Source organism: Sander lucioperca, chromosome 9 (genome assembly GCF_008315115.2).
Source record: "Sander lucioperca isolate FBNREF2018 chromosome 9, SLUC_FBN_1.2, whole genome shotgun sequence".
Taxonomy (NCBI): Eukaryota; Metazoa; Chordata; class Actinopteri; order Perciformes; family Percidae; genus Sander; species Sander lucioperca.
The window spans coordinates 11,599,982-11,627,860 of record NC_050181.1 but is presented as its reverse complement, the minus strand read 5'-3'; the positions used below and the strand labels follow the sequence as shown (position 1 = coordinate 11,627,860).

At 40.3% G+C, this 27,879-nt stretch overlaps 1 protein-coding gene across 9 annotated transcripts; it reads left to right on the top strand.

Annotated features, from left to right (window-relative positions):
* Positions 1-324: 324 nt before the first annotated feature.
* On the top strand, positions 325-26,083 carry LOC116046055 (5'-AMP-activated protein kinase subunit gamma-2-like). Of its 9 annotated transcripts, XR_004898196.1 has the most exons (17): positions 496-579; positions 2,005-2,070; positions 3,842-4,103; positions 12,596-12,822; positions 15,244-15,295; positions 16,030-16,136; positions 17,247-17,328; positions 18,380-18,438; positions 18,544-18,589; positions 18,699-18,753; positions 18,849-18,975; positions 19,239-19,404; positions 19,487-19,524; positions 19,694-19,840; positions 19,955-20,048; positions 24,581-24,849; positions 24,886-26,083. XR_004898196.1 is itself a non-coding variant. In XM_031294203.2 (16 exons), exons 1-16 carry the CDS (start codon positions 496-498, stop codon positions 24,610-24,612), a joined length of 1,644 nt encoding a protein of 547 aa, XP_031150063.1. In that variant the 5' UTR covers positions 325-495; the 3' UTR covers positions 24,613-26,083. The 9 variants fall into 9 exon arrangements, 7 of the variants coding, with proteins under 7 accessions (XP_031150063.1, XP_031150066.1, XP_031150067.1 ...); XR_004104042.2 differs by having other exon boundaries at positions 325-579; positions 19,955-20,138; positions 24,581-26,083; XM_031294203.2 differs by having other exon boundaries at positions 325-579; positions 24,581-26,083.
* The last annotated feature ends 1,796 nt before the right edge of the window (positions 26,084-27,879 follow it).

The following is a 27,879-nucleotide window of genomic DNA, read 5'->3' as shown; positions in this document are numbered from 1 at the left end:
TGCCTTTTCTTGTTTCGGTACAAGGAAATGATCGTGTGTGTGGGGTGTGTGTGTGTGTGTGGGGGGGGGGGGGGGGGCCACTAGGAAATGACAAGTAAACATGGGACATTTACAGCCCCACTTCACAAAATTCACAAAACCCTATATAAAAAGCGTTGTTTTACCAGGACTGACGGAGTGTTGCTGTTTTCTTTTGTGTCTGGCGTAACCGAGCCGTAAACACGTCAGGGGACACACATTTCTCGGGGGTGCAGACTGCGACATAACACCTGTAAACAGTCAGCTTTGAAACTCATTTGAAGATGCGTGCTCTGCAGTGCCCTGCCTCTTTTCACTGCCAAGCCTACTTCCTGGTAGATGAGGCAGCTCCTCAGTGTTGTCGTAGTAAGAGGCGGCAGCTGAAGAGAAGGTGGAGGCGGCTATTAGTGGTCTGCAGTCGCGACACAGCAGTCATTTAGCGCACTTTTTTTTTTTATTTCGCCCCTTTGGAGAAAAATGGGAAGCACGGTGACGGAGTCCAGCAAGGAGAGCTCAAAGAAAATGCCAAAAAAGAAGAGAAATCTGCGGATTAACATGCCAGTGAGTCGGTGAAGTATCAACTAATGTGGCTTCTTACTGTGACTGTAAAAAAAAAAAAAAAACTGGGCTTGTTGTTTAACTATTGATGAAATCAGGACGGGAACACATTTGAGTCGTTTTGTTGCGTCTCCGCCTGAACTCGCACGCGACGTTGAAGAGCGTGCATGATTGACAGCTGTCTCTTTATCACGACTTTTCAGACTTATCAGTCTCATAACTGCCACAAAATATATGCCATTAATTTCTAAGACTATGTTAAGTGGACCTAACGTTTGCTAGAAAGAGTTGTCTGTTTGCACCATTAGAAATATATGTTGGACATGTTTCTTCCTTAAACATGTTAATCAGTTTGCCCTATAGTAACTCTTTAATGTAATGCCACATTGTAGCAAATTCGTTAATATACGACGATGGTTTTATGATCTGTTATTCTACAGAATATGCCTATGTTCTATGCATGTAAGTATTGTGAGGAAACACAAGTAATATCAAGCAAAGGAAAAATTTCAGAAGAACCAACATTCTCCAAAGTCAGTTTTCATTATGGTCACTCTACTGAGGGCCAGCTGTTTATTGAACTTAATTTCAGTAGCCCGGCCTGGTTCACAGTTACCTCTATTCATTAATCTGGGCAGTAATGTCTGGGGATGTGTTTTTCTTTTCTTTACAAGCCTAAAAAACATGTTAAGTGAATGATATCACTGCAGCTTTATCAAACCTTCAGTTTTTCAAAGTCAGAAGTGAATAGTGAGCACACTTTCCCAACTTAACTGCAAATGGATTGCATACAATATTTGGTGTTAGAGATTTTGTTCAATAGTTAAGATCAGTTTTTTGTACCTTTGCTTGAAAACGACATACCAAAAATGCAGCTGAAAGTGTTGTGAGTTTTCCTGACGCATTCATGTGCAGCTGTAGATTGGGATAATCACTTCCCCAATTGGAAGTAAGCTTGGAAATACAACTGTTGTACTGTTGCTGTTGTTGTGGCAAACAGCTGGATGTTGGAGCTTTCCATCACCACATGAACTGCCCCAAACTCAACCTGGTGGAAACAATGATACAGTTGCATGAAATATGTTGGAACAGGTTGGATAGGTGGTCACCTTATTATGTAATTAAACTGGCTTTATTCTGAGGTGCTCTGACATGGAATGTAAAACCCAGCCCTCCCTTGGTATGGGGAAAGGTTATGTGTTGTACTTGCTCGCAAAGTTTTCCTCATTGGCGAAACATTTCTGTTTGGATGGCATTTTAAACATGTTCAATTTAATTCAAATTTATGATGAAGAACCAAATGTCCATTTTGTGAAACTGGCTGAAGCAGCATGTATTGGCTTATGTTACCTGTTATGACTTCCCATTTTGTTATTCTGCTGTATTTCCTGGAAGTTATCTTTAACCTTGACACTGATTTATGTGCAGGATTTCGGTGCGCTTACTTCCTCACAAGTGGAGACAAGTGGCTCGATCAAAAGGGGCGCTCAGACGGTACAGACATTATTTTCCTGATTTTTGTGGCATGATTTTTCATTTACTTGCCAATTGTTTGTTTTCTCAAGCTTGCTTTTCTTTTACAGCACATGCTTTATCTTGTCTCTTTGGCTCTTGTTTGGCTTTGAACACATTTAAACGTGGATTTGGGATAGCAAAATATGTTGCCAACCCTCTCTGCCTTACAGTAACATTATGCCCACTGTGTCCAGGCATAGCAGCATCACATACAGGAAATTGATTTTTCTCAAAGAAAGCAGCCTCTTTCTGTCTGCTCCGATTGATTTGAATACAACCCTTGATCACTACATAATATCTACCAGAGTGCAAATATCAGTTTTACTTTAGCAACATTTGTGTAACGCTGATAAAAACCTGCATTCTCCTGTGTTTTTAAACAGCTAATCTACAGTATATAAAGACAAAAACCCTAATAGCTGTTCACTTGCCTTAACAAGCTCCTGCACGATGACTGAGTGAGAGTTTTTGGCAAACAGAAAAGATGGGTGTGTGCTCCCTCTCACTCTGATTTGTCACAGGATTGGTTTAAACAGAAATGTGTGCGTGGAGTAGGGCCAGCCTCTAAGCAAATACAACCCTGAACCCTTGTTAAGGAGACCAGACAAAACAATTCTTCCCGTTTGACTTGTTTGTCAGTGCATTGCAGTACAGTAGTTTTTTTTTCACTTCATATTCATCATGCATCATCTTTTTTTATGGCTGGTTATTATGTTGGCTTTTATCGACCAACAATTTTACCAAAAACACTACTCTTTAATTTGATTGTTTTCTGTAAATACAACCTCCGAGCTGGAGATTGCTACATATTATAACTCTCACCCACTCTTATCAGAGCCCACAAATGGTTAAAGATTTTGTTGTTGGCACATCCAGAGCAGACAGCAGTCAGTGGGGGGAGGAGGCACTCTATGTCTCCAGCTAGATTGGCTGCCATGTCTCTGTTTTGTTTTGGTATCTGCACAGAAGAATTTCTCAGTTTGTTAAAATGATATTGACCTTGCAAAGCACAAAACGTCCAAATGAAAAATATGCTCACTAATGTTTAACTAAGATAAGTGTTGATTTTCTGATAGTGAATCTGATGGTGCTGTTACTGACTTGTATTGAGGGTGAGGCCATTAAAAATGATGCCCTGTGAAAGTATTATGTCTTAGAGGGAAATGGAGAAAAATTTAGATTTGTGCCATGTTTTATAAAATAGTTTCAGTTGCTAAACATTGTGAATGCAGCATGAATTGCAAAATTGTGAATATGGTTTCCTCATCAGCTCAAATTAAGTATTTCACAGCAGTTCTCCAGAAGGCAAATAGACTATAAAACAAGTGAAAAATGTTGCGTCAAAGTGCTCTCTGGTTTAGAAAGTCCAGAATCAATATTGTTGTTTTTTCAGTAACTTTTTATGGATCATGAAAGAATATTTTCCTTATTGCACTTTGCCCACGGTACTCACATCCTCATACTGCTTTTTATGAAATGCCATTACAATGTGGCTGACTAAACAAAACAGTGTTGCATAATGTGAAAAAGAAGAATTAACCAAAATAGCAAGCAACCACAAAAAGTGCAATCAGCCGCTGTCCTTTCACAATAAATCTCTTCTCTACATTTGCTCACAGAGTTTGCCGATTTTTTTCACAGCATAGCTCTGCAGCTTCTCACTGTCTCACATAACACTGGGTGCACACTGAACGTGAACCAAACATTTACAAAAGTGCAAGAAAAAAACTGCCTCTTCATTGTCTCTCAGGGAGGCCGTCACACCCGTTCAGCCAGCCCCACCAAAGGAGTGTCTGCGAGGAGCCCACCCAGCGCCTCTCTGCCTCTATGTCCTCAGTCTGCTCCGGTGCAATTGAGGGCCAGCTCAGGTTCCCCCAAAACTATCTTCCCCTATCCCTCTCATCAGGACTCCCCACCCAAGTCCCCACGCCGCCTAAGCTTCAGTGGTATCTTCCGCTCCTCATCCAGCTCCACACCTGCAAGCATCAAAATCTTCTCCAGAACCAGGAGAGGTGAGTCAAAAAAAAAAAAAACACTGTACTGACTGCCCATTCATGTTGAACACTCTGACTGTTGTAATGTCAATTGGTGGATTCACTACAACTGGATTTCGGTAATTATGCACATGTAAAAATATAGTATTATTCTGGTGATGACGCAGATTAATACTGATGTTATTTTGTGCAAGACTGGGTCGAGGAGGAAGACAATTACAGAGGAAGTAAGACAATAGATAGAAACTATGTTATCTCAAGGATTATGTGGGTCTCCTGCTGTATGTACAAGGTAAAGCCACATACAGGAACCTGTGTCGATCTGCTTGAGTTCAGGAGTTCAGATATTTTGCAGCTTGTGACAGAACTGACATAAAAACGTGTCATGCAGCATTTTCAGTTACACACATTGAACATCATTGTGTCAATAAGGAAGTAGAAGCCTAGATTTCATCACGGTAAACAAAAGAGAAGAATCCACTGTTTTGTGGCCAACATGGTCCTGAGCCTCGTCAGACAGATTGGCGATCATTTGGGGTGCAGATAGATGTACCTTCATCATCAGTCATCCTGTTATTGATGTCAACAACTTTCTCAGGATGGTTGGCTTTGTTTATTGTCAGAATCAAAGACGAGTTTTTTTAGCTCCCAAATCCTAGAATTAAGCAGTGCATTTCAAAGCCAGTTTATTAGATTAGGTTTCTGGTTTGGCATCCCACATTTGGGAATCCAGCCATAGTGCATTCTCCAAATTAAAAACTCATTAATGACATAATGGTAATACTGGTATGCGCTAAGAGGTGGAAATGAGAAAGGCTAGGCAGAACAAGGCCTTGTTTTATGAAGAACAGACCTAACAGGCAGCTCTTGTTTTTCCATGTATTTGGATGGCTGATTATTACATAACAAAAAACAGCCTGTTTCTGATGGAAACAGCCCTGCTGGAAGCAGCTTAAACGGCACAAAGATGAGTCATATGTTTTTGGCACGTACATATACCCATGTTCCTTCGCACAAGGTCAGTTTGGCATTGGCTGATGGAATAGCTCTGTTAGGGCCAGACCTCAAGAGTTGGCATGCTTGGTTTCCTCTGGAGATTGTTATTGATGGTAACCAAACGAAAACACACCAATGGCTTTCTTGTGCCAGCTGCTCAGGATTTTTAGAGTGTGATATGGTTCGAGACATTATATCCTCTCAGTCTCTTCTGACTAATGATGTGGCTTTAAATGAACGGGAGCCAATGATAATAGCAACAAAGTATGCTTATAGATGAGTATCATACAGCGACTGAGTGGGCACAACAGATTTTCTGTTTTCATTAGTGGAATGTTTTTGAGGGCACCCTGCTTTCGCCACAAGGGTGTGCTGAAGGCATAGTCTTGTCTTTATTTAGTTCTCCAACTATTCTTGATTCAGTTTTATAGATCTACATTATTATAATCAGTATTTTACTACGTTTTTAGTTTTTTTTAGAATTGTATGTGTTCCTGAAGATCTGACTTTGTATAATGTGCACAGTATTTTTTAGTGTTTTCTCAGGTGTATTAATATCCATATTTGCTACAAATCAGAATGTTTTCCCATCGCCTGGACATTGTCAATCTCTCAGTGCTGCAAGGCAGTGTGGTGCTTTTATACCCTTATCTGGAAGTGACCAGACTCTCAGGAGCTCCTCATACACACACACACACACACACACACACACACCCCCTCCCCCCCTCACTCTTTCTGTTGCTACTGTATGTTGTCAGTAAATAAAGGAACCGGGCAGTTTTGACTTTCCAAATTCACAAACGCACACCTTACAAGGACAGAATGATTTTATTGTGTGGAAGCTAAGCTATGGAAGAGCTTAATAAAATACACCATGGACAGTATTTGAAATCCTCATGGATGTGAAACTTAGCAACCTTCAATACAAACTGAAGTGATCTAGTTTTATTATGATACTGGAAACATTATCACAGTGAGTATCACAGGATGTTTGAGGTGACTGATTTCATCATTGATATTTCAACCCCTCACTCATATTAGCCATTGACCCACTGAGCGTAGTGGAACACTTGCATAACATGTTAATTGAGATATGTACTGGACACGCTGTCGCTAATGTGAGCAGCAAATACTGAGTGGGCCATCTGTTACGGGTAGGGGAAACTAGTGGTATTGAATGGAGGCTTTTTGATCAGCTGACAGAACATGGGATGTCCCCCTGCTGTCATCTGACGGGGGCTGGCCTCAGTAGTCTTAAAGGTCAGGCCCCCAAAAGTTGACAGCCGACTGTACAAATGACAGAGCTGCAGGACTCCTAGCTTAAAACCACAACCTTTATGTCTTTATTTGTAGTTTTTATCTCAGGGAAAGCTGATATTGTATGATCCTGAATGTATGTTACATTGTGTGAAGACAGAGTGAGACAGATGTGCCTATGCTTACTTTTCCTCTGTTGGGAAAGCGAAGGCAGTGGAAGGTGGGCGGGGAGATGTTCAGCCTGAGCCAATCACTGGTGTATCCTTCATGGACTGGCCTCCTTTTACAGGCTGCTGACATGCGTGCTATATTAAAGAGACGCCACCCACAGCTGCACCTGACAATTTCAGCACTGACACGGCTGGTGCTCCCGTCCCACTTGTTAATTTTGCATCACTTGCGAGAGGGACATTTCTCAGCTGAAGCTGTGTGGAAATTAGAGCTTTTATACTCCATGCCTTTTCCATCAAATGTATGAGCTGACACAGTAGACTGCTTCCCGTGGGCTCTGTGCTGCTTGAGGAGGGTTTTTTTTTTTGCCTGGATGCAAGCTTAGTCTATATTGGTGACTTGCTTCGGTTGTCATTTTCTGTTTGTACCTAGCACTGCTGGCTCCAAAGAAAAGTGGAATGCTCTACTTCATGGAGTAGCCAAAATAATTTTCTCTCCTGCAGAATAATCCAGAAGACTATTCTACATATTCTTTATCCTTCGATTGAAGATGATCAGTTTCCTCCTTTTAATAAAAAGGACCATTTCTCTCCTAAAGACAGACTAAACAGCTTCAAAATCGTTTTCTAGATCTGTGGACGTCAGCTGGATATACCTTTCACCCTCTTTTTGTACTTTTTTCATCAAATGGAGTGACTATTACCTGAGACAGTTTTGAGCCATCTCTGCACCCCTATCGTGATGCGGTTGGTCATTGTTAAATTTAGTTTTGAACCCACAACCCACTGAGTTTCATGAAGAGGTTTGGCAGCTTGAGGAGGAACAAGAAACGGAAGGAGCAAGATGGGCTAGGAGGGCGGCATCAGTCAGAGTCATCATGTCTTTCTGGTAATGTGCTGTGCTCTTTACTGGCTCCATTTTCCTGCATCTTCTTCCAGTAGTCCGGTAACCTCTTGGGTTCAGATATTTTATGTTTACGCTCAATCTATCAGTCACATTATAAAGGTTTCAGAATAATTTATTTTAAACTTCAGTAGTCCTGCATTAATATATTCTTACGTTTGAACATTCAAGTTATTCTCCTTTTGGCAAAAGTCACGATGAGGGAGCATCTGTTTTTTGTATGGCATAGATCTGTTTTTAACTTACAGTATATACCTAATAGGTATCTATCTATATCTGGTCTCCAGTTTCACAAATGCATGCAGTACATCCGCACAAAGGGACAGGAGGACACAGACCAAAGTGGTAAAGCTATGTGTGAGGCTGACCTGAGGCAAAAGGGTTAGCTCCAGTATACCTTGCCAAATGCAAAATACTGCACATACTGCATGATGCTTTTATGCATTGTGCTGGATCAATATGTCTTCTTTAATTAAATGTTAAACCAGTGAGCGAGATAATTAGTTTTTATATTGAAGTAATCCTGTCATCATGGTGAAGTACTTTATATCCAGTCTATCTGATACAGTGTCAGTTCATTATTTCTGTCCCATATCCTTAGGGAGTCACTTCAGAATAGCTGCTCCATTTTGAAAACTGTGTTTAAATTGACAGGAAGCATTTTAGCTGAAAGAACATTTTAAGTTGAATTTTTTGGGGGCTTTTCCTTATGTGTGGGGACTGTATCTCCATTCATAATATTTCTTCTTTTGGCTGGCAGGAGTCATCCCCACTAAAACTGGTCACTGCAGACCCAGTGGTCTGCAAGGCGCAGTTGTATGTGCTGTATATGCCATTTGTAGCTGTAGCACAACTTCAGCCTGTTCGTATCCAAAGGTAATGTCTATGGAAGCTGTGCCATGGGTAGCTCAACATTTTGTTGGCACAATTCAGAAATGCGCAATTGAAAATATTTTGATCAACCCAAAGCTACGCTTTCTGTTCTTCAAAACAACAAACTCTACCCAGCACTCCTCTCTCCCCACTCCCGTTCTACACCGCTGTCTTCTGACAAGTCAGACGTGAGATTTTAGAACGAACATAATGCAGTCAGACACTTATAATAACAATCTGAGCCTGTCACTGGCAAAAACAAGCCATTTTAGTGGACGTACATTGGCGGTTGCTATTGCCCAGTAGGATTACATTGCAGCCTGGTTTGGGGCTGCCGGGTACAGCGTTCCCACTCAATACTGAACCAGTTTCATAGATTTTGTTTACATTAGTCACTTAAACACAAATGCATGGGAAAATAGGGTCCAGGTTGAAAAATACAGAAATCCCCCTTTAAGGCAGCTATCGTGAAATGTTAAAGCTCATAATGCTTGATGTGTGAAGCACTGGGACACCCTGTGAGGCGTTCAAGTGGTGCTTTATCACAGACTTTACAGGTCCTGATTTAGAGCCAGTCTGACCTCGGTGAAGTAGATGAGAAGAGCAGAGTCCTGTCACAATGATGTACGTCCAAATGTGGTTGTATAAGATGTAGAGTTCATCGTAAAGGCAACATACAACGTGGTGACACCTAAGCCTAAACCATAAGTCCTATGAGCCAGAGCTTCTACATAATGGAAGTGCAACTATGTCGCTGCTGACATCTGCATGAGAAATTTCAGAATGTTGCCAATTAGAGGACATCTGTGTGTTTCTCAGCAACATTTTGTATGTCAATTTGATTGTGACTGCTCATTTAAATGTTTTGCCATGATGCAGTTTGCACACCTATGTGATAGTGAGCCTGCCATTAATGAGGTGCTGAACAGTCACGTCCTTTGTTGCAGAGAGCTGTCTTATGGTGTACCTAGCAAATTAGTTGAAACCTTTGTTGCTAATTGGGATCTCTGACTATATCACTTACTGCTTCACAATCCACACACAAGTTCTGACTAGTGGGCCCATACAAACATAGCCATTCACAATTGTGATTTATTGTGTTACATGGCTGGCCAGATCACTCTGTAGCACCACATCCATTAGGCCTGTAGCAGCCTCGCTACTGCTCTGACGTCAACCAGTGAGGATCACGTTGCTCCCAGAGTCACTGTAGACCCACTTGACTGACAACACCCTGTCGACTTCTCAGGGGACACCCACTCTTGAGAGGATCTGCTTTTATCGGTGTTATGTTAACATGTTATGTTATGTTATCTTGCAGTAAATTTCAATATATCAATTAAGTGTGAGTAGCTTCTGCTAATCTGCTACACTCCGAGCAGCCTCCACACCTTTGAATCACTGCACACATCTCATGCAAAACCCCTAAATATTCAGTTTTCTATCACATCAGACAGAAACCAGTAAATCCTCACAATTGAGAAGCTGGAAGTTAATCAGTTCTCAAAGTATCTACAGATTTGTTTTCTGTGAGTCAACTAATTGATTAATTTAACCAATCGTTTCATCCCTAATTCAAATAGTTTCATAACGAAGTGATGTGGAAATGGCAATTTACTCTGATTACAAGGCTATGGAGAGATTAACCTTACAAATCAATGTTGTTCTCCCTGCGTAGACAGCCGTGTCCATTGCATAAGTGCATCTTATCAGTATGTTCTTAGGTAGCTTCACTCTAAAATATTATATAAAGTACTGCGTAGTACTGTTTTTTTTATGTGTGTAAAGTTAGATGGACTGGACTACTTATAGCAAGGCATCCATTTCCTGTGTGGTGTCTAGCTGCCCTGTATAAACCAGGCTGAGGAGAGGGCTCCCAACCCTGCTGTTATCTCCTCCTGTGGAATGTGCCACAACAGCGTGGCTAAAATAAGAAGGTTACACTGCGGAAGTAAGGCACGCCAAAGAGGGCTGGTGCACGCCAACTAAATGTCAAGAGATAGTGTGAAGTGTGCTTGGACAGACCAAGGAAAGTTTTTCATTCGACACAGGGCTTCATTTATGAAAAACGCCTGGTAACTTTTTATAATTCTCTTTTTGGACGGTATATTTAGAAGGCAGGAAAAGTCACAGGAAATTAGTTAAGACCAATGTACCATGCTGATCACAATATGGATACTTCTGTCCTGGTTCATTTAAGAGTATACACAAGTTGTTAACCTTTGAATGATGATCCTAAGTACTTAATTTCTCCGTGATGTGTTTAAATTACTTAGTAATGATCTCAGTTTGTTACATATTACTGAGTCAAGTCAAATGATTTAATGAAATTGATTCTTTGGTCCTCATGTGTCATTTACAGACTGGCTTTACTGTCACACCAGTGTTGGATTTGTAGGTGTGATAAAAGTCAACTGGAAGTCTGGTAGAGGGCCTCAGCAAACATATCACTCATTGTCTGGCCTCAGAAATATGTCGGCGTGGTAGAGCCGGGGGAGTGTCACATGTCACCCTGCATAAGATTGTGATGCCTGATGTGAAAGAGCATGTGAGGGCTGCGTCACAGACAGCTGACTGCTACACTGGGGTTTAATGCAGCTGCTTATGTTGTAATCGGCCTAGTTATCGTGTAGGGACGCCAGGAACAGGAAAAGACAACCTACATGACTCATTGTGATTCTTTTTCCAATATTGATCCATTATTGATAGCTTTTTATTGCATCCATCGATATGAGTTGAGCTTTGGAGCGCCATCAAGGGATTTTTCATTAAAACGGAGTGATGCAGATGTCAGCAGCTATCAATTCACTGCAGTGTTATTGAGCAATATGCCACATGGATAATCATAGCCTTGAGTTAGTGGTTTTATATAATCAATTACTTAATTAAAAAACAATTAAAATAACATTTACATCAAAATACAAAGTAAGTGTAAAAATATATGCAACCTCATAGTTCTATTCCAATATTCTTTTAAAAATGATAGGTGAAGCAATGGTTTTTAAATTAAAGTTTTGATATTTATATGAATTATGTTGTTTTTGTTGTTGTGATATTCCATTTTGTTATTCACATTTGTTTAGAGGCTTTTTAGCCTTTACAATTCCTTCACCATCCACATTTTAATGTAAAGACGTCAATTTGTCACACCAAAAGTCTTATGATGCCCAACCCACAAGACGAGTTCTCAGCTTTAGGCCACTGATCCCACACAGGGTCCAAGCCACCTCTCCCTGAGATAAAAAAGAAAAGAAAGAGATAGTACTAATCTGGAAATGGATTCACAAAAATGAAAGGCTCTGCACACCCACAGGTGTCTTCACTTCTGGCTAATTAGACTTCTGCTCAGGTCTAATTATGCAAAATAAGTGAAAACACCTGTGTAGGTTGACTGTGAATTTGAAGGGCCTCTGAAATGTAAAAGCCTTTTGAAATGTATGAAAGCCGAGAACGGCTTTTTTATGAGGTTATCTCGAGATCACAAGTGAATCATTTTCTCATCTCGAGAAAATTAGCTTTATGTACAAACCCACCCCACAGAGCAGTTTGTATGTCATGGTCCACTCTTGTGAATTTAAACGGAATGGTGGTGTCAGTGTTTCTCAGTGAACACCAATAGCCTAGAACACAAATATAAACCACAAAAACCTGTGGCATTTAAGAACAGGCTGAGCTGTGTAAAGGACAAGACTGCTGATATATATATATATATATATATATATATAATATATTATTTTTATATATATATATATATATATATATATATATATATATATATATATATATATCTATCTGCTAGGGGTCTACTACCCTTTTTTACTTTTCATTTACAGTGTTACGCACTAAGGCAACAAACTCGTTACAAAAGAGTCGCCCCACAGTAAATAATGACAGTAGAGTGACAGTAGAAATGTTAGTTGAAGGCAGATTTTTAAAGCTAACACATGCTGCTAATTGTTATTTAAATGGATATAATTTTGTTTTGCAGCTGTCTTTCTAATGGTGGTTTTTGCATCCCTGTCTGTCAGTGACTGGGCTGAGAATGTATCTCTGGTATCTGTGTTGTTTCTTAGTACCTAGGACACTCACAGTCCCTGATGGATCCGATATGCATTCCTTCTCTGTCATAGCATGTGACAGCAGTGATGGTATCTTCAGCAGTTACCATTGTAGCACCTCAGTCTTGCCAACTAAGCCTATCAGCGATGTCAACCCGCACGGCGTTTTCATTGTCACTGAAAACAAAGTATAGACTGACATTGAGAGAAACAGTTGTGGCATCTATTGTGGACCTTTTTATCTCTCTGCAGCCTCTGGACTCTCCACACCACCCACCACCCCAACCCAGGCGTCCAGCCAACCGTTATTTACCCAGGAGGCCCAGCTGAGCAGGCCCAGCCCCGAACGCCTGGAGGCGAGCTATCGATCCCGTTCAATTTCCACACCTCCAGACACAGGTCAACGCCTCAGCCTTCCCTCTGCTAAACCACCGATCCCTTCCTCGAGCCCTGTGACATCTTACTCTACCTCGCAACAAGTGAGTCAAACTGCAAAAATGTTACTCGTTTTAAAACGCCACCTAAATGTTATCTGTTTGCCTCGGGTAAGTTCTGTCACTGCTTGTAAACTCTAAACAATCAATTAATGTGGGTATGACTCAGTCAAATACATTTAGTTCTTCTTTCACCAGTCAGCAATGTTAGAACGTAAACATACATTTAGTTTGAAGAGTTTTTCATGGAGCAGAGAGATTTCACACCACAGGTACAAAACTAGTGTTTTGTTCCAAGGCTCCAGTTTCTAGCTTTCGGAGAGGGTGGTATGAGTTAATAAGTAATAACTGAATTTTCCTGGGGCTCAGGAATAGCATATGCATTTGAATTTCTAAAATAGGTGAAATATTTATTACTTTTACTAAAAAAATAAGTCTGAATATGTGACAAACTTTGCAGGTAAATGCTATATCTTTGCACTACTTCAATATCAGTTAAACTAAGTCATGTATTCTAAAAAAGTACTAATGATAATCACATGAATCACAAGATGTTGAAACTGATAACCATTTTATTCTTTGTAGCAACATAACAGTCTGTCCATGAGTCATGCGCTGCTTTACTCAGTGTCATGAGGCCTTACTTGGACAGTGGTGAACAGAAAGCATAGATGATGCAAATCTCTTTCATTTGAGCTCTGACACTGGGGCATGCTGTGTGACAACAGGGCTGTGTTTGCACTATTTGCTCTAAGAATATAAATATTGGCTTTGCATTGAAGCAATATGTTCATCGAACTGAGTGCGTGCACAATTGACTGCTACTGCAAAAACAGCTGAGAAGTATTAGTTCAGGGTTTGGTGACAAGGGTTTTCATTGTGGGCTTTATTGAGGATTCACCACAGTCTAAGTCAGGGTGTGATACTAGATTTCCCAAAGCTAGTGTGTCCATTTAGTTATCAATTATCTGGTCTGTCTCGACCTGTCTGCTGGGAGTGATTTGTGGATTCTAGCCAGAGAGGGTAAATCAATATTTCATCACCAACATTGTATACTGTTGATATTAACACCCAAGGACTCACGATTGTGGTTGAAGAACGACAAGTCAGTGCCTGTCAGCTTCTCTGTGCTCCCCCTTCCCCCTCTCCTTAATTCATAAGAGAGACTGACAAAATAATCTTCTGATGCTGTAAAGTTTACTTTTTGCCAAATCCAATTTCCAATTAATTTAATGGATTTCTGTATGTCTGCTTCCCTGTTGTCTGCTGTAATACCAGAACAGGCTGCGTGCCCGCTGTGATGCAGCAGGGCAAGATTTATGAAAGTGCAGGAGTAGGTTTTTGGCGAGAGAAGCGCTATGTCACCATTGCAGGGTGACACTGGGGAGCTGTCTAGCATCCCAGATCAGGTATGCAGGCTTTCTGCTGCATCTGCTTCATCTACTGCTGCAGTGCCTTGTTGTTGAATATACTTGCAAATTAGTGACCAAGGGAAATCATGTATCAACAAGCACACTCGTATACAAATCTCTCAGCATGACACAGCATATTTCAAGCTGGGAGCTCGCCTATGTCGTGCAAGATGCAAATAGCACAATTTGCATGCCATTTTCTAATGTTGCTGCCACTGTGCTCGAGGCTCCAACGAGTTGTTTCTGTAGAGCTCGGCCATGTTGCTCGTTTTGTCAGAAGAAATTAACTCTCGAGGATTTGACAAGGCATCCCCCAGCTTCTTGCTGCTAAGCAACGTAAGGGGATTTCCTAATATGGTGAAGCACCCAGGTTGCTCTGCATGGAGGGGTGTGTCCACAGCGCGCGGAGCTTCCTGCTTTTTCTCCACGCTGTACATGTGAAAGACTTTTCCTGTGGTGAGTGTTGTTTGGTAGGTTCTAACTATAACAAAGGACTCCGCTGATTTATTGTGGTGGGATTCAACTTCGCACGCCTGTGTAGTGGCTGTTTGAGCAGCGTGGTGACATTGGTTCCCCCTACTGCAGCAAATGGCTCAGGAGGACTGTTCCACTCTGAGTTTTAAGGGGTGTGTCTAGTCTAATAATAATGTGCCACTAAAGTTGCAGCTCCATTGTTAACGTTTATGTCACGTTATCTGTGTATATCGGAACTGGAGGAGCTTTATGTAATCTCTGAAACGCCGGTGGCGCACGACGTTTTCGTTGTTTGTGTGTGTGTGTGTGTGTGTGTGTGTGTGTGTGTGTGTGTGTGTGTGTGTGTGTGTGTGTGTGTGTGTGTGTGTGTGTGTGTGTGTGTGTGTGTGTGGTGATGGTTTTTTTTTGCACACCTCACTCTGTGTGATCACAACGTCTGCTCTCAGGCCGCTGGGGGAAAGTCGCTTTACCCTGCTGCTCACTCACAATTTACAGTAAAGTTTTGTCGTGCGCTGCCGTGTGTTGTTGTGAGGATTTGCTGCGATCTTCACGGCATACTTCTGCATTTTCCCTCTCTTAGGTCTACGGTTTATTCGAAGGCATGCTGGAGAAACTTGAACTAGATGATGATGGTAAGTGTCCCACTGCGATATCTGCTCATTTTTACGAACGTCAACGCAATAAGTGATCAAATGTAAAGGTGACTCCATAACATCAGGATGTCGTAGGTATTCCAGCTGTTTGTAGCCAAAAGAATAGTCAGGCCATGCTACAGATATATCAAAGCCGTTTACGGCGTAACACAACGATTCATCCGCTATATTGTGTCACAAATTGGAGGGATATCCTCCACAGACGCCTGACTTTACCGGTTTGTTATCACAACAGACCCGTTTTTGTAAATGAATGGGTATTTATGAGAATTTTACACCGCGGTCTTGATAAATGAAGACGTGCAATGCTGGAGTGATATTCAACAGGCCTGTATTTTATCACGGTAATAAGAATTGTCTTATTTTTATTTATTTTTTTACTTGATTTAATTTGGTCAGTAAACTATAATAGACTGTGTTTCATCACCACATGTGGGGGGGAAAATATTGTAATCTTCAAGCTGCATCATCAGTGAAGGACCTACATTCCTAAAGTAACTTGCTGTGTGTTTTTCCACTGTTTTTGTGCTTGTTAGTGCTTAACGGAGATCTTAATTATCTGTAAGATGGAGCAGTAAAGTGGCTGTAAGTGGACCAGACCTGTAATGGTTGTTTAGGCTCTGAGTGTTTTGTTTCCAGGCTGTCATTATATATTCCCTGTGAGATTTCTCCTTCCTCTAAAAGTTTTTATCCTGCTTTTCTTGTTCTTACAGCTGCTGAACCTGAAAGTGATATTTACATGCGCTTCATGAAATCCCACAAGTGCTATGACATTGTCCCCACAAGCTCCAAGCTGGTGGTGTTCGACACAGCGCTCCAAGTTAGTATTTTGACAAAATAGGTTCTTTTGCCTGCAGACAAACCTTTATGATATAAAAGTTGCTTGAGAACCGAAAGAGACATCCAGCAAAAGTTAATGTTCAGTAAATTAAGCGTGAGTATTTGCCCCAGAGCAGTTTCTACGAAATGGTTGATTAAATGAAATCTGTTAAACAGTAATCCTTGGGAGGTCTCTTTGATGTGTAGATCTGCAACCACTAAATCCACTGAAGCCCAGAGTTGGGAGTCCATATCTAATAGAAACGGAAATACTAAAACCACCAAAAAGCTATCAGGAGTTTAGAACATACTTCTCAAAATACATCACAACTACTCATTAGAATGTGACGGAGACAAGTCATCAGATGATGAAGGCTGCAACCAAAGATTGTTTTTGATTAGACTAGGGCTGCAACTAACGATTATTTTCATAGTCGATTCATCTGTAGATTATTTTCTCGATTAATCGATTAGTTGTTTGATCTATAAAAATGTCAAAACATGGTGAAAAATGTGGATCAGTGTTTCCCAAAGCCTAAGAGTACGTCCTCAAATGTCTTGTTTTGTCCAAAACTCAAAGATATTCAGTTTACTGTCACAAAGGAGAGAAGAAACTAGAAGATATTCACATTTAACAAGCTGGAATCAGAGACATCTTATTTTTTTTAATAAAAAAATGACTCAAACGATTAATCGATTATCAAAATAGTTGGCGATTAATTTAATAGTTGACAATTAATCGATTCATCGTTGCACCTCTAGATTATACCCTTAATTTGTCATCTTGTCACCTTGTTTAGTCTATGAAATGTCAAGAAAATGGTAAAGAATTCCCATCACAAGTTCAGAGAGTCCAAATATGTTGAATTTAAAGTCATATAAAACCCACACAAGCAGCACATTCTTATAGTATTTAAGAGGCTTGTACCAGTGAATATTTGCTGTTTTTGCTTGACTTAACAACTGAATTGATTGATCGTTTATCAGAATTATTGCCGATTCATTTTCTGTTGATCAGCTAATAGATGAAGTGTTTCAGCTGCAGAAAAGAAAATCACATAAGTATTGTGTATAATCTAATTGGATTTTTCATTTGAACTGTTGCTTACAGGTTAAGAAAGCATTCTTTGCCTTGGTAGCTAACGGTGTGCGAGCTGCTCCGCTATGGGACACAGAGAAGCAAAGCTTTGTGGGTAAGAAACCCAAAACCAACTTAATGGCATTTTTACCAGCCCTGACAGCAACGTGCATGTGTGTGTGCGCGTGTGTGTCCATTGCCTCCCCAAGCCCAATTTGGCGTTGTTTTTATGGCTTCTGCTCTTAACACACACTAAAATAATTATTTAATAGTGTGTAAGATTATATTTCAAAGAATCTTGGATCTATTAAAGTGCCACGTGTGATACTGTTTTCCTAGTTTAGAGTTTTCTTGCTCTGATATTTGATGCTGTTCATGTCTAAGTTAGGCATGTTTAACATTGAGTTTGAAGTTTTATAAAGTTGTTAAATCGCACTTGAAAGTATTTGATTCATATAAGAGGCAAAAAAGCTTTCGTACTCTTTGCACATTGTTGTTGTAATTGCCAAGCTTTCAGTTAAATACCATCTCCAAAGAAAAGACAGAATTTGGCAAATAAATGTTAAATTTGCAGATGCCTTTAATCTTCTTACTTGCTTCTTAAGCACTGCAATGGAACTTTAGTGTGTGTTTTAGTCCACAGTTTAGTTTTAGAAAAAAACGCTTAATTACTCATTTTTATTTCATAATTTCTCTTGCTGTGCCATTGCTGAATGAACACAGAGGACAGGCTGTGTGTGTATTAATGCTGCTGGTCATGTCTAGTGGAGTAAGATGCTATATTGAGCAGAAGTCATTAGAGCTCTCATAAACCACTAAACACAGCAATGGCTTCTCTGTATTGACCTCTGAGAGGTTGGAAAAAATATTTAACAGAAAAAAACAGCAGACTAAAAAATAAACCCTCTTGTTAGTAGGAGAGTTTCAAAAGCCAAACCTGCGGTGAATCGGCTTTGTTGTTCTGGTGTTTTTTTTTCCTGTGTAGAGTTTATTGCAAGTCAGCCTGTGATGAATAATGAATGCAAAGTCAGCATGAGGATTAAGCGAGGGGGGGGCAGCAATGTGTTGTTTGGAGCACGCCCTTGTAAGCGTCTCTTTTAACCAAATCATACAATGCCTGCAGGCACGCTGCTGTACGGTGTTTATAGATTCTGTTTTCATTGCAGGAATGCTGACAATCACAGATTTCATCATCATACTACACAGATACTATAAGTCACCAATGGTAAGTCCACGTGACAGATGTTTGTATGAGATTTGTTTCTTGGTCCAAGGAGGATTTCTCGGTTTGTTTTTTTTCTTAAACCAATGTCTACTTCTTGTATTTCAGGTGCAAATATATGAATTAGAGGAGCATAAGCTTGAGACGTGGAGAGGTTAGCATCGGGATCATACTGTCATGTTTTTGTAGCATGCATAATGTAAGATTATATTTCTGTTATAAGGAAAATATGAAAAAAAATACTTTCATATTTCTTGCTGCAGAGGTTTACCTACAAGCAACATTTAAGCCTCTGGTCAACATATCACCTGATGCAAGGTACGTTGTCTCATGAATAATGAATCTTTGTGTATGCGTGTGGGCAGATTTGATTGTGCTACTTGTAATGGGTCATTGTGTTTGTTGTGTTGCAGCCTATTTGATGCCGTGTACACCCTTATCAAAAACAAAATTCACCGCCTGCCTGTCATCGACCCCGTCACAGGGAATGCACTTTATATTCTCACACACAAGAGGATCCTCAAGTTCCTCCAGCTTTTTGTGAGTCCCACACAGTCACTGCCAGTCTGTCTGTGAATGAGTGTTTAGCATGCATAGTATTTTAATCTATATGATGGATAATAAGGATTGCTTATTGCTGGGAACTTTGTGGTCTCGTCCTCACTTTCATTTGTCTGCTGCCTTCTAGTGGTCAATGTGGACATTAATAAAATATGCCATTACTGAAAGGAAGTGGGTGGAGAGTGAACCGACTCGACATGTCCCTGCCTCATTGTGTTTGTGTTTGTATTTGTGTTCTCCAGATGTGTGAAATGCCAAAGCCAGCATTCATGAAGCAGACTCTCGGGGAGCTGGGCATTGGCTCGTACCAGGACATCGCTTTCATCCACCCGTACACGCCCATCATCAAAGCTCTCAACATTTTTGTGGAGAGACGAGTGTCTGCCCTGCCTGTGGTAGATGAGTCGGGTAAGATCTCAAACATCAGTGTTGACAAAGTATAATAATAATAATACTACTAAATTAACTTACTTTTTATGTCATGTTACAGGCAAAGTTGTGGATATTTACTCCAAGTTTGATGTGATTGTAAGTTGACATTTCGACAATTTCTGTTTTTGAAGAGACAAAATACCAAATATATATATATATATATATATAAGTATAAATATAATAAATAAATATATGTATAAGAGGCTAAACTGCTCTGTGATTTATTGTCTCACTTTCTACAATGCATTTTCATGTCTGCGTGCAGAACTTGGCTGCTGAGAAGACGTACAACAACCTGGACATTACAGTGACGCAGGCTCTGAAACATCGCTCCCAGTATTTCGAAGGAGTCATGAAGTGTCATAAGATGGAAACAATGGAGACCATTGTGGACAGAATAGTCAAAGCAGAAGTGAGATTTTGGAAACACAAAGACATATACATACGTACATTTAGTTACACAGAAATAACTTCAGGACTGATTTTGACATGCATATGTAATTATGCGTTTTGTGTTTTCCGCCAGGTGCATCGGTTAGTGGTGGTGGACGAGCACTCCAGCATCGAGGGCATCGTCTCCCTGTCAGACATCCTCCAGGCCCTGGTGCTAAGCCCTGCAGGTATAGATGCTCAGCATTGCTAGCCCCAACTCCCTCTCTGTCCCGGACCCTGAGCCCTCTTCCCCACCCCACCCTCTAACTCTGTCCCAGGTAGGAAACGCACCTGTCTGAATCTTGGCTGGTTGTCGCCTGTAACTGGAAGCTAGGAGGCATGGTGCCTGACGTCCTGGGTGTCGCTGCTGTGTGGATTTTTGGGGGAGGATGAAGAGGCTGGCATCCTCTTTGTCAAGACAAGAGACTTCACTGCTAATGGTTCAAAAAACAAATCCCATGTCTGCTCTCACCAGTGCATTGACATATATTTGACACAAACATTTCGGGAAGTTGTTTTTTCATTATACAGCAGCTTAGATAGAGATTTAAAAATTGGTATATTGTGTCTGTACTTGAAGGTCATAGGTGGACAGATTAAGGGACACTGCTGCCTTCACATGCAGCACAAAGGAGTAAGCATTCTTACCATCCTCCAAGTTGGTTAAGAGCATGTTCACACCAAGAATGTTCAAAGTGAATCATTGGAAAATATAGTGCATTTATCTACCTTATACATGTATTTATTTGTTGAACATAGAGGAGTTTGCACCAAATACGTTAATTGGGAGAAAAGCAAGAACTGTGGTGTGATTTGTTGGGAATGGGAATGAATTTCAAAAGCACTCAGCTTTGTAGTGGGATGGATGTAAGGATGAAAGCCAAGTTTAACAACATGAACTGAGCACAAAACAACCAGGCTTGGTGTCAAAATGAGGGAAAATGTATTGAATCAAGACCAGCTTCAGGTCTTTGCTGGACAATTCTATCAAACAATTCCTTCATGTATTTCTAACTTAAATATCAGAGTCTGTAAACTACAGCTTGGAGCACATTTACAGAAAACATGAATAGAGCTTACCAGGCTATGTTTAAAGGACTATTTCGGCGCAAAATGAACCTAGGGGTTAATAACAGATGTGTACCCACTCGATCGTTCTTTGGGACATGTTTTCATGCTAATCCAATGTGTTTGTAGCTTGAAAACAAGCTAGCGCGGACCGCTGATTAGCTTAGAACGCAAGTATTCGGGGCACAGGGAAAGTAAAAACAAATCGCTATTTTGTACCACTAAACAGGCTCAAAATATCACCAAACTTCCACGGTCGCATAATGACGGTCCCTAAATGTTAACCGAAGCATTGAGAACTTTGTAAGTGTACAGACAGTTTATTGAAAAGATAGATTATAAAGACACTCACGTTCATGTTTACATGCGGCCGCCATCTTGTAAACCAGTCATGACTTACAGCTGGCGATGCAAACTAAAATCAAAAGCAATTTGCTCAATATATGTGAAATAATTGCACTCTGCATAACTTGTCTAGTGTACTTACTCAGTGAATAACTGTCCATCTGGTCCCTCCGGTCTGGGTCGCCGTCTCCAATTTATTTTCGGGACATGGAAAAAAGTTTCAAGTACAGCCCTGTTTATCAGAGAGGGGAAATCTTCAGACTGTACAAAACACTGCGTCTCTTGGGCATCGCGACGCAACAGGTCCCACTCCCTGCAACACAGACACTCCTGTTTGGTGGCCATAGCTTCACAATGTCCGCAGGTACACCACCAGTTTCCCAAAGTACGAGGCTGTGTTGCGGCATTGACTACCGGTAGCTCTCTCTCTCTCGTAGCCCTTTCACGGAGCTCCCGCAGCTCTTCGTTCAATAAACTGTCTGTACACTTAGAATGTTCTCAATGCTTCGGTTAACATTTAGGGACCCTCATTATGCTACCGTTGAAGTTTGGTGATATTTTGAGCCTTTTTAGTGGTATAAATAGCGATTTGTTTTTACTTTTCCCTGTTCCCCGAATACTAGCGTTGTAAGCTAATCAGCGGTCCACGTTAGCTTCTTTCAAGCTACAAACACATTTGATTAGCATGAAAACATGTCCCAGAGAGCGACAGAGTGGGTACACATCTGTTAATAACCCCTAGGTTTGCGCCGGAATTGTCCTTTAAGTCACATCTGCTAGAATTTGGTTTGTTGCCACTTTGCCCCCTAAAGCTGTCAGTCTGGTGTGATGGTATGTTACCCAAACTCTGTCTATGACACAGGATGAATCAATTGTTGCTGTATTTAAAACCTGTGGTTTTACAGTTGTAATTTAGCTTTGGGAAACAAAGTTTTCCACAGTGGTTTGAGTCACAAATGTTGGGTCTAAATGTAAACTAAGGCATACGCTGTCCCATGCAGATGCTTTACATATTATAACTTCTGCCAATTTATGTTTGGCTTTTAGTAGATGCAATTGTATTTTGCCAGTAGCAAGCTCTACTTGACTGATTGATTAACATGTTTTGTTTTGATACCCTTGAAAGCAAATAACTAACTAACAATTTTTGTGATTTCAGTGTTAGAGGTTGCCTTGTGTTCCAAGCTGTGTCAGATCAGTATAGTGTGGAAGGAAACCTGACACACAAGCATTAACTCTTCACTTTAAAGTATATGTTCACAGTTTTTCAACCCAGGCTTTATTGAAATATTTTCTATATTTTTTTATTTTATCATTTATATCTGTGCATAACACAACCCCGATTTTGTGAAACTAACCAGTCTGCTGTAATTTCTCTCTGGGTCTAAACAAAATCAAATGAGGCAGTCATTCAGGGCTTCAAAAAGTGATAAATTTTGTTTTTGAAAACAGGAAGCTCCGTTTAGTCTACATGTTGTACAGATTAGCGGGCAGAATTATGTCTACTCCTACTTTTATTGACTTAATTGATGCTGGTTGTAGCCTCATTGAAGTGGGTAGTATTGTAAAATTAAGTCATTAAAAGTTGCGAGAAATATTGATTTGTAAATATATAATATATATACACTGAACAAAATTATAAATGCAACACTTTTGTTTTTGCCCCCATTTATCATGAGCTGAACCCAGAACTAACTAACTTTTTCTATGTAAACAAAAGGCTTATTTCTCTCAAATATTGTTCACAAATCTGTCTAAATCTGTGTTAGTGAGCACTTCTCCTTTGCCGAGATAATCCATCCACCTCACAGGTGTGGCATATCAAGATGCTGATTAGACAGCATGATTATTGCACAGGTGTGCCTTAGGCTGGACACAGTAAAAGGCCAAGGGGGTCCGAAAACCCCTATCTAGTGTTACGGTTAGGGTTAGGGCAAATGCTCACATTAGATGGCGTCTGAAGTGTTCTCTTCACGGATGAACCATAACACCAGATACTGACTGGTTTTCGGACCCTTCCCGGACCCCCCCAATACAGTAAAACTGCACATTTTAGAGTGGCCTTTTATTGTGGCCAACCTAAGGCACACCTGTGCAATAATCATGCTGTCTAATCAGCATCTTGATATGCCACACCTGTGAGGTGGATGGATTATCTCGGCAAAGGAGAAGTGCTCACTAACACAGATTTAGACAGATTTGTGAACAATATTTGAGAGAAATAAGCCTTTTGTGTACAAAAACAAAGTCTTAGATCTTTGAGTTCAGCTCATGAAAAATGGGGGCAAAAACAAAAGTGTTGCGTTTTTAATTTTGTTAAGTAAGTGTATGTGTGTGTGTGTATATATATATATATATATATATATATATATATATATATATATATATATATATATATATATATATATATATATATATATATATATATATACATATACACACACACACACAGTGCTATCAGTTAAACGCATTATTAACAGCGTTAATGCAAACCCATTTTAATGGCGTACATTTTTTTTATCGCGGGATTAACGTTCTTTTTGGCATAGCAAACTTTGTAGTTTTTTTCACATGCTGTTGCAACAACTAGTAACGTTAGAAATACTACAACACCACACCGGATCTAGCTAGACCGAAAACAAAACAGGCACGCCGCACACACTTGTTTAGGCTTGCGAGCCGGCCAAAGAGTAATAGGCTAACGGTACGTTTTGAGTGGATGGCGAGCGCAAGACGCCGAAATGGATGCCAATAAGATTCTGAATGGAAAGTTTACTTTTAAAAAGTTGCCAAATGATTCCATTGACAAGACCAAAGTGATCTGTGTGTTTTGTCATTGTGAACTGAGCTATCATCGCAGCACGTCCAGTCTGAAGTACCGCTTGATGGCCAAGCACACAGCTGATGCGAATTCTCCGCCCCCTCGTCAAAGCCAGGCGACAAAAGCACAAAGCAAGCCGATCCACTTTTCCATGTTGATAAGAGCATTAAAATGAGAAAAAATAATTGGACAAAAAGAAATCAAGGGACATTTTAGAATAGATAAAAATGTGCGATTAATTGTGAGTTAACAATGACATTAATACGATTAATCGCGATTAAATATTTTAATTGTTTGACAGCACTAATATATTTATTTATTTATTTATTTATTGGTAGAGATCTTGCAGCAGAGTGGCAAGTTTGCCCAAAACCAAGCCGCTGGTGAGGTTATGATTATTAATAATGAAAATGGACGAAAGGATTCCTGTCTATGCATGCATCGTGTCCCTGTTGTGTCCTAAGTCTTTCTTCTTCCTCTTCACAGATGCCTGTAAGGAGGAGAACCTGACTGAGTGAGAGGGAGGAAGCATCAGCTGGAGTGGAGACGTGATGGGAGTAAACAAGTTGAATGGTATGGAGCGTGAGGCTGAGCAGAGCCAGTCTGAAGGTCCCAGAGACTCCTGCAACTGATGCACTGTAGAGGCTTGGAAACCAAAGAGCTAGACAGATGAATGAAGTTCCTAGACAGTTCCTGCACTGAGGATTGATTTTCTGAGTGTTTTTTTGTTTGTTTATTTGAACACTGATCAGATGCACACACACACACACACACACACACACACGCACACACACACACACAGTATACTGTATTTATATACACACACACACACGCATACACAGAGATGCATTATGGTCATCTGCTGGGGAAAGGTGGGAAAGTCGAGACTGGTTCTGATGAATTAGGGCTTCAGTGTTTTGCGTTGTGTAGTTATGATCATGCTGCTGTCATCTGTTGATTTTTAGTCACATTTTGTAGTCGATACTGAATGTTCTCACTTCTTGGTATGTGGTGTAGAAAGGTGGACATTGAGAGATGCAATTTATTGTTTGGTAGCAAAACTACACTTTACCTACAATGTGGCCATTACAGTTTGCCAGTGCCAATATAGAGGGATTGATGCCCAATATTTATTTGTGCCTTTTTTGCTCTGCCGACACCTGTTAAAACTGACAGTAATTGTGTCCTTTGACTTTTTATTGTCAAATGAGTGCAATTATTTGGATTTGTTTTTAATGAATGGTTAAGATATCAATGTGTAATAGTTGGCAGATTCAACCTTCTACTTCTCATTCAAAAAAGATTTCCCTTATATTTGGTTGCATATTCTGTGATTTTAAACCATGTCAGAAGTGTCAAGAATTTCTGTTAAATATATCCTTATTCTAAAAAGAAAATTCTAAATAAAATCAAAATCATTTTGGCACAAAAACATAGTGGTCAGAGGAAACTACAACTGTACACCAATAAAGATTCTATCAGCCAAGAGCTATGAGTGAGCACTTATTTTACATCTGTAGTCATTTAGTCATTGTGACTCAAGGATGCATTTTTGTAATGTTATTAAAAGACCGGAAAATGTCTTTTTAGGTGTTTAAAAACTTTAAAAAAAAATGTACTTTTAGTTTTGATGCTTCAGATAATCTGATACTCGCAAACATGCAACACAACTCTGTTATCTCAGCTGTAGCGCGACAGGACTCATCTCCATCTTTGACTGTAAATAGGATCAGTTTCAGGAAAAGTGTCACATAAAGCTTTATTTTTATGAATGTGTCAACATGTTTAAAGAGACTGCAGTTTTATTGTTATTTTTGTAAATATATTGTGGCAATATGTCCGGTTCAAAGAGACTTTGTATCTGATCAACATGTACTGTAAATGGGCAAGCATGAGAAACTACACTTCAGCAGTATGAATGTCCTTTGTTTTACTTTTTTCTATTTTTCTGGCTGCACAAAAATAAATGGACACTGAATGTACTTTAAAGCTGTGTTCTTTAAGTTTTTGTTGAGCTGTTTTTAGCTGGTTCGTTTTTGTCTACCCCCCACAGTCCTTTCAGGTGGTCTCAAATACCCCTTCATCATAGCAATGGCTTTCATGGAATTGTTTAATAATATTTCACTGCAGGAAAACCACAGTGGCTGTGATGGATCCATGGTACAGTATGTGACTTCATACACAACTAAGTGATCTCTGTTCTTGGCCGCAGGGCGGAGTCGAACCTGCAGCCGTTGCGTTGAGGAGTAAACCTCTATATGTGGGCACCTGCTGTACCAGGTGAGCTACCCAGGCACCCTAATGTGAATTAAATAAATAAATCTTTGTCTCCAGTTGGCCAAGCACACAATGAACCAGCCTCTTCAACACGTAACAACTATTCTTTAACGATGGACGATTGTAAATAACAGTGTTGCAATAGTTTCCTAATTTTCATATCAGCAAAAATCCTGAAAAAGCAACACCACAAAACAAATTAGTATTACAAAGCAGTGTTGTGGTATGTGCAATGAGCACTTTAGTAACCTTCAGTACTATCACTTAGTATTTAGTTTAACATTACTATTTAAAGCTTTGAAAAATGGTCTGTATGGGTTTGTTGCTAATCACAGACATGATTTGAAGTTGGTAACTACACCACGTCTTCTTTCCTTCTGATTACCATATTCTGTGAGATTCAGATGCTTTTCTTTCATTAGACATTTCTAAGAAGACTATCACTAACCACAGACGGCTGAACAGTCATCACCGAAGCTGTAAGCAGTTGAGCCTTCAGCCTGGAGCCTTTTTCTCTTCATGGCATGCTGCCCTGAGGATATTTTAGAGCAGGGATAGGCAACCATGTGCCAGAGAGTGCTGAGAAAAGGCTGGTTTTTATTTCAGCTGAATGCTGCAGCAGCTGATGGTTCATTCTCCATATTTGAAGATGATCTGCTCAGTGAAATCAGCTGTCATTTCCTGTAGATGAGGTAGAAATGTGCAGACTCTTGGCATTGTGATTGCCTGATGTTTTAAACCCTGCTGGAGGGTTTGTGGAGCAGCCACAAGGTGACACTGCAGCACACAGTTCAGGCAGGACAAGGCTTAATAAAATCTGCTTCTACAGTTGGTGTAATAAGTAACTCTTTCTCATTGAATATTTACATTCCAATAAGAGATGAATGATTTGCGAGGGGTGCTTTTTTTGATCTCTTTTTAAGGAAATTGCTAGATTTCAGAAGGAAGTTTTTAATGCAGCAAAGGCTGCCTCTAAATTAGGCAAAGGTGCCGTGAGTGGATCTGATGGACTTCCAAATGAGGGGTATAACTGGACCAGACTTACTGCAGACAATCTCCTTTGATCTCCCAATCTCCCCTGTGATATTCAGTGCTGGGGAAGCCTCCTCTACACCGTGTAGCCCTAAAGCAGAAGAGGCAGGAGGGCTTCACAACCCCCCTTTCCTCTTCTTACTGCCCATCTTTTTCTTTACACACACACACACACATTCACCATCCACACCCACACTGGACTCTCTTTTGAAAGTATCTGGCTTGATTTAACATTCCTCTTCAGAGCGTGTCCTGCATTTTATATGCATGGCGAGTGAGAGAGCGAGAGGAGGGTTTGCGTGGGGCTCCAGCCCAAATGAACTTTCCTGTTGGTCTCCTCAGGGATGTATGTGTACACACACACACACACACACACACACACCACTTTCTTTCACTCCCTTCATTTTATCATACCCACTCAACTCTTTCAATATTAGTTTTACTACATCATGCTTTTCACAAATTCCACTGAGCAG